This window comes from Cucurbita moschata, unplaced genomic scaffold, assembly GCF_002738365.1.
Source record: "Cucurbita moschata cultivar Rifu unplaced genomic scaffold, Cmos_1.0 Cmo_Scf00025, whole genome shotgun sequence".
NCBI lineage: Eukaryota > Viridiplantae > Streptophyta > Magnoliopsida > Cucurbitales > Cucurbitaceae > Cucurbita > Cucurbita moschata.
In genome coordinates, this window is record NW_019268541.1 from 1643946 (window position 1) to 1656329 (window position 12384).

Sequence of the window (12384 nt, forward strand, 5' to 3'; positions counted from 1 at the left end):
ATATATATATATATATATATATATATATATATATATATATATATATATATATATATATATATATATATATATTTGTCGGATGGTTATTAAATTTAATTTTAATAAGTTTAATTTTTTAAAAGGATAACTATTTTTTATTTATTTATACAGACGTCTTTATCCATATATTGATTGCTATAAATTTTTTTTAATTTGAAAATTATTTTTTAAACAAAATATTATATATAATTTAACGGCTATTTTTTTTTAATTTTAATTTAATTTGCTTAAATGGTGTTTAGAATATTATTTATTTATTTCTATAAATATACTTTTTGATGGTCTCCATAGTCTAATGGGACCAATTAGGGTTCCTTTTATAATCAACTTGTTGACTTTATAATTTATATGCTAAAGTCACATGTCACAAATAAAATAAAAATAAAGGGAAAATTATTATATAATATGATGCCAATTCTACAATATAATATATATTGATTTGATGGGGAATTATTTATTTATTTATTATTATTAATATTAATGTCTTTTGTCTAATTCATTGCATTGATTAAATAAATTATTTGTTTTAATGGGTTTTTTTTTTGTTTGATGCTTTGCTTTGTTATAATAAAATAGTATATGAACCCTAACTAGGCAAAAAAGTGAGATTATAAAAAGGGGAAATGACGTGATTTTAAAACGCGTTTATTAAGGATCCCACAATTCACCTCTCTCGAGGGCTTAATGTCCTCGTTGGCACACGGCCCGTGTTTGGCTCTGTCCCCTCTTGAGGGCTTAATGTCCTCGTTGGCATACTGCTCGTGTTTGGCTCTGATACCATTTGTAACAACTCAAACTCACCGTTAGTAGACATTGTCTGCTTTGACCCATTATGTATTGTTGTCAGCCTTATGGTTTTAAAACACGTCTACTAGGGATCTCACAATCTACCCCCTTGGGAGCCAGCGTCGTTGTTGTCACACTGTCCAATTGTTTGGCTCGAAAAAAATGATTTTAACCTAAAGTTAAATATAGTTAAGTTGGTAGCACGAGGATCTTGACGTTGAAGAGAGGTCTTAATCATCGAAAAAGTTGCTAGGACCTCCCTAGCACTACTACCTATTCTAGTGGTTGGTGGGATCCTTATATCATATATAATTTTCATTTAGATTACCGAATAGAATCATGCTATATTGAGTTAATTACTTTACTGGGTAAATGAATATTCACATTCTTAGTATCGTAGTTCATTGTCACGATGTCTGATGTCATTTACTGAGAGATGAACTCAATTTTTTTACCGCTTAATAGAGGGTAAATATCTGAACGTTTAGTTAATTTCTTTTCCAAATTCAATTAACTCTCTTACCATATTAGAAAACTAGCGTGATTTACACGAAAATTCTTCTCGTTCATGCCAGAATTTCAGGGTCCAGATCAAGCTAGCTTAGACGGCACGAAAAGAATCTGTAACCCAAAGAATAGAAAATCGTGTAACAATACACGAATAATTGGTGCAATAAAAAAAACGTGAACAAGTCTAAAATAGGAAACTATAAAGTAAAAGAGAGAGAGAAGTTTTCGACACGTACAAAACTCGCTTTCAATATCATGTTTCGTGACCTGGAACTTTGAATTTTTTCTTAGCTTTCAAGCGTATCCTCTGGCTTTTGACTAATCCAATCGAAATTGCATCAAAGTGAAAAATCGAAATAGAAGCCAAAAGCCCACAATTCTTTCAAATGTTCGGGTCGAAGCCCTAATCGTAGAGTCTAGACATTGGTTCAATTTTCCAATTTTGCCCTTGTATTTCAATGTAGCATCGAGACGCTACAAACAAAAGGTTAGCATTGAAGAGTGTCGGGTTGCATCAAATGACGTACGTGTAGAATTCGTAGTACGAGCGTATTATATATGTAGTCTAATCTTTATTTATATTTTTCCTCTTCTTCAAATTGAAATTGATTATTAAAAAAAAAATAATAATAATATATTCTTAGTTTCAATTGACATGGACCCATTTGCATTTAATTTGTGGATAATTGGGCCCAGCCCATTTGTGGATATTTGGGCCTGGCCCATTTGTTATTGGGCTGGATCTCGGGTAATTTTCTTGGGCTAGCTAAAATAAAAATGAATTAAATATTACATTTTTTTTTGTAGTAAGAACTTGTAATTACGGAAATGCCCTCCACTTCTCATCAATTGACAATCTAATTAAGAAAAGAAACATATTTGGAAATTTAAAAATGATCTCATTCATTCAAAATCTACCCCTAAATTTCCATTCCGCCATGCAGAGGCGTTCGTCGCGTTTCGATTTCACCGTGCAGTGATAATCTCACCCGCCCAATTTCATTAGGCCATATCATCAACTCTCGTCTTCGATCATGAAATAGTAGCTCATTTTCTTCGCCCCGAACTATTTCATCGATAAATTGCACTTCTGTTTTAATCTTGACTCAATTTCGTTTTTGTTATAGTTGGATTCATTCGATCCTTTTCGTTTCCAATTTCACTATTATAGAGCTATTGCCATGTGTCACGGTTAGATACAACACCACTATCTACTGCATTGTTGTCTATGTTGGAGTTTCTTCGAAGTAGTAATCACTACCACGGGACATTTGGTACAAGGGTGTCACCACTTTTGTCATAGGTACCGTAAGAGTGGTCATGTCTCTTGATGTTGTACATAAATGGGCAACACGAGATCGCCCGGAATAGGTACTCGAAAGTCTCACACGTATGTTGCATTCAAGTTTAGCACACAGTTTGTTCTGAAGTCTCACACGTATATTGCATTTCGATTGGTATTGTCTTAAGATCAACGTGCCTCTATTCGTATTCAAAAGGGTTTAGATTCTTTGAACAAGACATTGCTTGGGATACACTACTTTCCAAGTTAGAGACCAAATTAAGTAAAGAGACAAGGGGAAACCTTAAAAAAAGGAAAATGGAACACCAAAGCTACAAGGTTATGAAATGAACTTGTTACATAAGAAAGGGTAAGTGAGAACTCCCATGTTTACAAGACTAGGACTCCGTTCGGACGAGAATTCTGTTTAAACAAGGAATAAAATAGAGAGTAGAGAAAAAAAATTTCGTGTTAGCTATATGAGGTCGAGAACGAGGGTTATATTTCTTGTCCTCATCTTCGGTACATCAACAAAACTAATTTATTCGCAATATTGAAATTTGAGTTTTTAGAAATTATGTTGAATATTATATTTGATAGCTGACAAGATCGGCTAACAGTAGACTTGGGCTGTTACAGTGGTATTAGAGCTAGTCACCGGACGGTGTGTTAGCGAGGACGCTAGGTCTCTGAGAAGTGTGGATTGTGCGTGGAAAATGAGAATATTTGCTAAAACCATAAATTAAACCCATTATTTCTTCTCTCCCTCTCTTTCTCTTTTGAACGTGAACAACGACGAGACCTAAAATGGAGAGATTTGTTCTTCTTCCTTTCTCGATCGGATCCATCTCCGAGTCGAGTGTGGCTATGGGCATTCATCACAATGCAAGATCCAAGCCCGAGCTCATCTCTTCTCCTAGATCAAGTCTCTCTCTTTTTTCTCTTTCTTTCTTCGAGTTCGAAATTTTCTTAGCAAGTAACAACAAACATGGAATGAAATTCAATTCATATTTACGACAAATCGAGCTTTGTTTTTCGTTCGAACTTACGTAGTTTTTGTTTTGTTTTTAGTAGAACGTGAAAAAGAGGAAGACGAGGAAGAGGAAGTTGGTGGGAAATCCCATTAGAGGAAAGCTTGAAGAACAAAAAATTTTTTGGACCGACCCAAAATTTCTAGTTAGTTAGATCAGAGACTCAAGCAACCCAAATAGAATTCACAACCCAACCAACCCCTTGATTTTTTTGTTGGGTTTTTCGGTTTTTTTTTTAATTATTTAAAAAAAAATACTTATCAACCATATTATATTAATAACTAAAATCCCGTAGAGTTCAAATATCAAACATTCACATGTCACTAATCTGTTACAAACGTTAAATATTCTTAATCTTTTTAAAAATAGGGTAAAGTTGGGTTGAGTTGTAACCATATTTTCACGTTGGTCAAGTTAGTTAGGTTGACCCGACCAAAAAAAGTCAAACCCGAACCAAGTTTTCAATTTTCCAACAATTCAACTCTAACTCAAACTGAAAAAAAAAAAAGAAAAAAAAAATCTAACCCAACCCAACTTTTATAATTTGTGTTGAATAGTTTGAGTTAGTTAGATTATCGAGTCATATGAACGGTCATGCCTGCCTATATCGATAGCACACGTGCCTGCTTACCATAAACCGACCCAAAAGAAAACAAGACAAATAATGTCTAAAGGAGCTCAATTAGTCATTTGTCACTAACTTAAACAAATAAATCTCTAAAGATTTAGATTTGTTTAGACAAATAATTAAGTAATAAGACAAAGATTAGACCCTCGTGGGTGCTTGAGCCGCCCGTTGACCACAAACTAAGCCACTTCTTTTGACCGTTCTTTAGGACTTTTCTTACCTTTTATGATCCAAAAGGTTCCATCCACGTCCGAAACGACGCAGCGTGGTACTTAGTTAGACGACCAAGTCATTAATTAAGGGTATATATGTCCTAAATTATATGCTCCGAGCTTTAGCCTCACATTATTAAACTAATCGGGAAAAAAATTGTAAAGATATGATGTGAGATCTCACGTTAGTTGGAGAGAAGAACGAATAATTCCTTATAAGAGTGTGAAAACCTCTCCCTAGCAGACACGTTTTAAAACCTTGAGGGAAAGCTTGGAAGGAAAAATTCAAAGAAGATAATATCTGCTCGCGGTGGGTTTGGGCTGTTACATATGACCTAGTTGGTCTCAATTTTTTTTACGCTATACACACAAAAATTTACGTCGAAAACTTTTAAAATTCTTTGTTTGTAACTAACGCAATTGAGAACGAAACTGTATCAAACGTGATGTTAAATTATAAGTTTAGTTCTTAAATTTTTAAATTTGTGTCTGATTCGTTCTTGAATTTTAAAACAATCGGATAATAACGAATCAAGATAAGAATATATTTTTGTTTACAAGATAGGAATATATTATGAACGTTGTTGTAAATAATAATATCATCATTGAAACTAAATAAAGAAATAATAGCCTACATTTAAAAGATTCTAATGTTATTGACAAAAGCACGATGGAAATTTTCTTAATGATAATTGATAATTTATGACGTTCGAGTAAAGAAAGAATATATTAATGAATCGAAACTATATTTGAATGATAATCTCACATCGGTCGGAGGGGGGAACGAAACATTCCTTGTAAGAGTGTGGAAACCTCTCCCTAATAGATGCATTTTAAAACCGTGAGATTGACTGTGATATATAATAGGCTAAAACAGATAATATTTGTTAGCGGTGGTGGGCTTGGAATGTTTCAAATGGTATCAGAACAAGACATTGGGCAGTGTGCGAGTGGGGACGCTGGACCTTCGAGGGGGATGGATTGTGAGATCTCATATCGACTAGAGAGGGGAACAAAACATTTATGATAAGGGTGTGAAAATTTCTCCCTAATAGATGCGTTTTAAAACCGTGAGACTAACAACGATATGTAACGGACTAAAGCAGACAATATCTGTTAGCGGTGTACTTCAGTTGTTTCAAATGGTATTAGAGCTAGACTCTAGGTGGTGTGCCAACGAAGACGTTGAGCCCTTAAAAGGAGTGGATTGTGAGATCTTACATCGATTAGAGAGGGGAACGAAACGTTCTTTATAAGGGTGTGGAAGCCTCTCCCTAATAGACGCATTTTAAAACCGTGAGGCGGACGACGATACATAACGGGTCAAAGCGGACAATATCTATTAACAGTGTGTTTGAACTGTTACAAGAAAACGTTAAAATGACTAGTCGTTAAAAGATAGTCTTCACTCTTAGAACAAGTGCATATAAATTTTGCCTAAATGCTTCATGGAAGCTTCCGACAAGACAAAGGGACAGTCAACATCGTATGGCAGCTTTTGGATTTGGACTCTTTCAAACTAGACCTCCTAACAAATTTATGTTTTTTTCTACTCAATATTTGACTCCAAATTTAAATATTAATAAAATATTTAAAACCCATTTTAGTAATTTTGCTTTTTCTTCTTCTTCCATCGTTGATAAGAAAGTTTCGGGAAACTTAGAATTATTTATCGATCTGAATATTGATCTGTATATAACACTAAAGAGCTCGTAGGTTTGAATCTTTGCCTGAATTTTTGTTGTTACAACTATTCGGGTCAAAGTGGTTACCCAACGTACGGGATTATCATTTCATGAAAGGGTGTGATCGTGTAACAGCCCAAATTCACTACTAGCAGATATTGTCCGCTTACATATCTCCGTTAGTCTCACGATTTCCACACTATGTGAGATTTCATAATCCACCCCCTTGGGAGCTCAATGTCCTCGCCGGCACACCGCTTGATATGTTGGCTCTGATACCATTTATAACAACTCAAACCCACTGCTAGTAGATATTGTCTGTTTTGGCCCATTACGTATGATTCATCAGCCTCACAGTTTTAAAAACGCGTCTATTAGGGAGAGATTTCCACACTCTTATAAGAAATATTTCGTCCTCCTCTTTAACCAATGTGAGATCTCACAGATCGAGACCATAAAATATGAAACGTTTATGATCTAACGTTAGAGATATGTTTGAAGAAACAGTCTATCCTTTACACTATCACAACTATTCAAGTCTAAACTGTGTATGCTTTTGATTTAGATCATAAATATAAAACATTACGACCTAATAATGAAAATATGTTTAAACGGACCTTTTTGCCCTTTAAAATTTCATAAATCACTAGTTTGTCCTTACGACCACCAGAGGAATGGTCCAATGATATTGTATTTTTAATTATTAATAATATAAAAAAGGGCAAAACGACATAAATTCCACGTCGTTTTCACTTTTTTGATTTTTTTTTGACGACTTCTCCACATTTTTTCCTCGTCAATTTTAATTATTAAAGTTTTAAAAAATTCCATCAACTTTTCTTTTTTAAATAATAAATAAATAATTTATAAATACCCGAATTTTTATTTATTTCATTTTAATCCATAAAATTGAGTATTTAATAATTTATTTTATTAATATTTAACTTAAATATTTGTCAATAAAAAAAAAAATCTTTTAATAAAACAAATGTGTCAATACCATATTTTAATAAAATAATTTAGTAAAATACGATTTTTTTCTTTAAAAACAAATCTGGAATTTTGTTTTGATTACAAAATAAATAGCTAAATTTAAATTCTAATTTTGGAAAATAATCAAATGATAAAACTCATTATGGATATTAATTTAGAAAATAAATTCAAATTAAATATAACTTAATCTTAAATTTCTTTTTTTTTTTCAAATAATTCAAAAAGATTATAAATCTTATACCAAAAAATACATTTAAAATAAGTACGTGAAAATCAAATTTTTTATAATATAAAATATAAAATAAATTATTTCAAAATTAAAATTAGATAATTGAGAAAAATATTTTTTATAAGATAGGAAAATTTTGCAATAATAAATGTATTTTAATAAATAGATCTAAATAAATAATAATATTTAATTTACATTAAATAAATTTTGAGATTTAAATTATTATTTTTCTTTGTAAATTTTTTATTTAGAAAGATATCTTTTAAATTATGTTTAAAAATAATAAATTTGCATAATTAAAATATCCAATTCCAAATAAAATCAATAACTGAAAAAGCGGAATTTGAATTTTAAAAAAAAAAAAAATCCAAATCTGCAAAACGCCACCGTTTTGATCTGCCAGCATCTTGCTCTCTTAAAAACCGCTATCGCCTCCGTTTTCCGTTCCATTCAACCTGCGCTCGTCTCGAATGCCAGAGATTTTCCTTTATATGCATTAGATTTTCGCTTCCTACTGATCGCCAAGTTTTCGCAGGTTTCATTAGATTTTCGATTCTCTGCAATTTTTTCTGTTCTTCAATCCATAATTCATCGCAAAATGAGGCTCCAAGTGAACGACGGCGATGTCGACGACGATCTTGTTCCTCCCCCCAACTTCTCCAGTGTTGAGGATGGCATTTTCCGATCCGGCTTCCCTCAGCCTTCCAATTTTCCATTCCTCAAGAATCTAAATCTCCGCTCCATCATGTTTGTATCCTTAATCCCCTATTTGGGTTTTCTTTTTCTTCTGGTGTTCTTGGTTGTGATTTTTGATTTTGTTGTTCCTCTGCGTGATTTTGTGATTTCTGTTTCGTTAGTGTTCTGGCTGGCTTCTGGATGTTTCTTGTTTTGTGATTTTTGGCTCTGTTTCTTTCTTTTTGCTCCGTTTTGTTTGAGTAAGATTGGGCGTCAACTGTGGGGGTAGGTTGAATTTGTTCTTGAGCGATTCTCTATGGGTTCAGTTAAGATTGGGGATGGAATTACGGAGGTTGGAATTGTTCATAAGAAATTTAGATTGATTAAGAGGATAAGAAGATTTGTATTGAATTTTGGGGATGAATTTGGTTGCAGGGTTGTAATTGTTAACAAGAAATTTGGATTGGTTTCTTTTAACAGAATGAGATGATTTGGATTATCGTTTTCTTTCTTGATTCTGATTTTGATTGCCTTTTTGAATCAGATATTTGTGTCCTGAACCCTACCCAGAGGAGAATTTGGAGTTTCTTAGAGCTAATAACATCAAGCTTTTTCAATTCAAAATTGAAGGGACAAAGGTAGTTTGATCTTTCCTTTTCCTTCAAATTGCAAAACTTGTTCTAATAATCGCTTAATTGTGTGTTACATATGTATATGCTGGTTATAATCATCAGTAATCACTTGGATTTCAGGAGCCTTTCGTTTCGATTCCGAAGGATGCTATTCTGGACGCCCTAAAAATCCTAATTGGTACTGAGAATTTTCATTGGATTTCAGTTTTTGTTTGTTTGATTCCTTGTTCTTGTTTGTTTGATTCTTTTAGAACATTTTTTCATTTGTTTGTAATTCTATCTCTGGTTTTCAGATGTTAGGAATCACCCCATTTTGATCCACTGCAAGCGTGGAAAGGTATCATCCTAATCCTATCCATGCTATTTATTGATTTGAAAAACTACACATGTTGGAACAACTGTGGTTTCTTGTTAGCCTTGTATGATAACGATATTGTCTTGTGTGAGATCCCACATCGGTTGGAGAGGGGAATGAAACATTCCTTATAAGGATGTAGAAACCTCTTCTTAGTAGATGCTGCTAGTGGTGGGCTTGGGCGGTTACCATTGGTGTCATAGCCAGACATTGAGTGGTGTGCTAGCGAGGACCATGGTTGAAGAGGGGAACGAAGCATTCAGTGTGGAAACCTTTTCCTATTAGATGCCTTTCAAAACCTTAAGGGGAAGCCTTGAGATCCCACATTGGTTGGAGAGGGAACGAACCGTTCCTATGTAGAAACCTCTCCCTAATAGATGTTGCTAGCGGTGTGTTTGGGTTGTTACCATTGGTATCAGAGCCAAACATTGGGTGGTGTGCCAGTGAGGATGCTGGTCCCCCAAGGGGGATGGATTGTGAAATCCCACAATCATTCAGTATAGAAACCTCTCCCTGTTAGAAAATACCTTCTCTAGCTGTGATCTGAACAACGATTTTGAATATAGTTTTTGAAAATAGCAAACCCGAACGTCATCGAAAGGGATATTAATAAAGCTTTGACATGTCGTAATTGCAGCATCGAACAGGGTCGCTCGTGGGTTGCCTGAGGAAGTTCCAGAACTGGTGCTTGACATCAGTGTTCGAGGAGTACCAGCGATATGCAGGCGTGAAATCAAGGGCAACGGATCTACAATTCATCGAGGCATTCGACATAGAGCCTCTGAGGCAATGTGTTTACAGCATCATATACCAGTACCAAGGGTATAGCTCAAACAAGAGAAGACTATTGTACAGAGAAGAGAAGTTGCAGAAGCCCCAAACAACACCAGTTTAGAGACAGACAACAAATTGAAGGCATCATACAAGAACACAACCTTCCTTATATTGCACATAATATGAAGTTCTTGTCCAAACCCCATCAAAGTCTTTGGTTCCCCATTTTTAGGGCTCCATTGAAGAAGAAGCTCAAATCCTTACTTTTTTTTTTCTTTTTTTTTTTTTCAACAAAAAATCATATGAAAAGAAAGAAAAAGAAACTTTATGGAAACACTATTATTTCATGAGTCACATAGAATAGCTTGAGTCTTATTGTTTTTTTTTTTTTTTTTTTTTTTTTTTTTTTTTTTTAAATTTTATTTTATGTATAGTTTCATTGGTGTTTTGAATTCACTTATTATTATTATTAATTATTTATAGGTTAAGATTTTTTTTTTCTTTTTTAATCTTTATTATTATTATTCTTATTTTGTCATTGTCACTTTCAACTGTTTTCTTGTTTTCTCATTATTCAGGCAGCTAAGAATGAGCATCTTGTAGTCGACCTTTCTAGGGGTCGTCAACCATGACCAGGTGGTCGTGTTGTCCTCTAGGTTTAAGTGGTTAATCTCTTGGATAAAACTCTGGACCATTTAGAACTTTAATGGTGGTTGTGTTGCACAACATTGGACCATTTAGAACTTTAATGGCACAATTGTTTCTAACTTGAGAGGCGGAGCGTGTGTAGCTTAATACCACATAGCTAATGCATCGGTACAAAAATTGAATGAATTTACCTTCTTTTTGTTTGATTGGTCTGTCTTCTATCCTCTTTCAAGAATCAAGCTCCCTTCAGTTGTGTCCAGTCCCTGGATGGCTCTCGGTTTTTGAGCACGTTGGGAGATTAGGTTTCAAGACTCGAAAACTTGACAAAATAAGCAAATCAAGCCCATTTTCAATATTAACCCTGAAAAAAAATGTAAGAGAAAAATGATTTATAATCAAAAGAGAATCATTTTTTATTTTATTTTATTTTATTTCTTAATTAATTTTTTTATCTTTTAAAATATTATACTTATACATATCTCAATAATTATTATTTGAATTATATATTTAAATCAATTAGAATAAATATTTATGTGTATATATATATATATTTGGGTATTTTAGTCATTTAGTAATTTTAATTTAATATTAAAATATTGTGTTTTGCTATTTCTAAAAATAATAAAACGAAAATTGTCAATTTTTAAATAGCATAATTAAATATTCTTTCCTTAGCTTCTTGGAATTGGGGATGATTTTTTTTTTTCAGTATCTCGAGCCTTTAACCTCTTAACAGAACATAAATCATTTTCTATAGATTATAGTTGTAACAGTCAAAACTCAATATTAACAGATATTATTCGTTTTAACCCGTTACATTTCATCGTTAAACGTGTTTTTATCCTCATTCGATTAACGGAGAAAAATCTATACTTTCTTATTTATTTCTCATTTAAACTGGTATTTATTATTATTATTATTTTTTCATCTTATTTAAAAAAAAAAATGACTTAATAATTTTATTTAGATAATTTAAGCTGATTTTAAATAAAATTAAATGGAATATATATTTCATATATTTATATTTATGAATTTATAAATTCAATATTTTCCCTTTTTTTTTTTTGGCACGTTTTAATAAATTCATTATAGCGATCACTTATCCGTTTGGACTTCTCTACGACAGAAGATTAGAATCACCTACTTCCGCAACATTGTTCTCATCTTCTTTGATCCAATCATAAACGCCCACGTACTCGAGAGCAAATAAATCCGTCCGTAGCAGATTGTCAAGAATACAAAATTAGCTAGTATAAATAAAGCAAACGCCATTGATGGATTCACCGGAGCTAGGGTTTCTCCCCCCAATTCTCTCCTCTTCTTGATCGAAGGTTTCTCCTCACAAATCGGCACGTATTCTCTCAATCAACAGATTTTAAAAAGCGTTGATTTGGCTTTGATTTGATTTGCTTTACCCAGAAAGGGAGGAAAAAAAAGGAAAAAACAGGAACAATCGATCAGCCATGACGGGTAAGGCGAAGCCGAAGAAGCACACGGCAAAAGAGATCCAGGCGAAGATCGACGCAGCTACCACCAACAGAGGTGGCGGAAAGGCCGGGCTTGCAGACCGGTCCGGCCAAGAAAAAGGTGGTCACGCGAAGTTCGAGTGCCCACACTGTAAGATTACAGCGCCTGATGTTAAAACTATGCAGATTCATCACGAGTCGAAGCATCCCAAAATCCCTTATGAGGAAGACAAGGTTGTAAATCTCCATGCTGTTCGTGTTGCTGCTGAGGCGTCTAAGCCCAAACCGGGTGTGAGAGGCAGCTTCAAGAAGTGAAATAAATCCGGATTTCATGATGATGATGATGATTAGGGTGGGTGGGCTCAATTCTATGGTATTGGGTACTTATGTTTTTTTTTTTTTTTTTTTTTTTTTTTTTTTTTTTTTTTTTTTTTTTTTT

General features: G+C 33.4%; 2 protein-coding genes across 5 annotated transcripts in view; both read left to right on the plus strand.

The window, feature by feature from the left end:
• Positions 1–7850: 7850 nt before the first annotated feature.
• Positions 7851–10216, plus strand: LOC111461651 (probable tyrosine-protein phosphatase At1g05000). Its single transcript, XM_023105253.1, has 5 exons — positions 7851–8142; positions 8615–8708; positions 8823–8880; positions 8996–9039; positions 9695–10216. Exons 1-5 carry the CDS (start codon positions 7994–7996, stop codon positions 9950–9952), a joined length of 603 nt encoding a protein of 200 aa, XP_022961021.1. The 5' UTR covers positions 7851–7993; the 3' UTR covers positions 9953–10216.
• A 1526-nt stretch (positions 10217–11742) lies between these two features.
• Positions 11743–12384, plus strand: part of LOC111461652 — a 2769-nt gene continuing 2127 nt past the window's right edge. For all 4 annotated transcript variants that reach the window (XR_002713618.1, XR_002713617.1, XM_023105255.1 and 1 more), the window contains exon 1: positions 11743–12297. Coding sequence is in view for 2 of the 4 variants with exons in the window: in XM_023105255.1 (XP_022961023.1) it covers positions 11943–12260 (318 nt within the window). In the remaining 2 variants the exon portion in view is untranslated. The remainder of the gene's footprint in view (positions 12298–12384) is intronic.

Bases quoted from the DNA above. Each gene is read 5' to 3' on its own strand.
- LOC111461651 (XM_023105253.1), top strand. From the start codon at position 7,994: ATGAGGCTCCAAGTGAACGACGGCGATGTCGACGACGATCTTGTTCCT. The intron at 8,709-8,822 runs GTAGTTTGATCT...CTTGGATTTCAG, and splicing joins TCAAAATTGAAGGGACAAAG to GAGCCTTTCGTTTCGATTCC. The intron at 8,881-8,995 runs GTACTGAGAATT...TCTGGTTTTCAG, and splicing joins CGCCCTAAAAATCCTAATTG to ATGTTAGGAATCACCCCATT.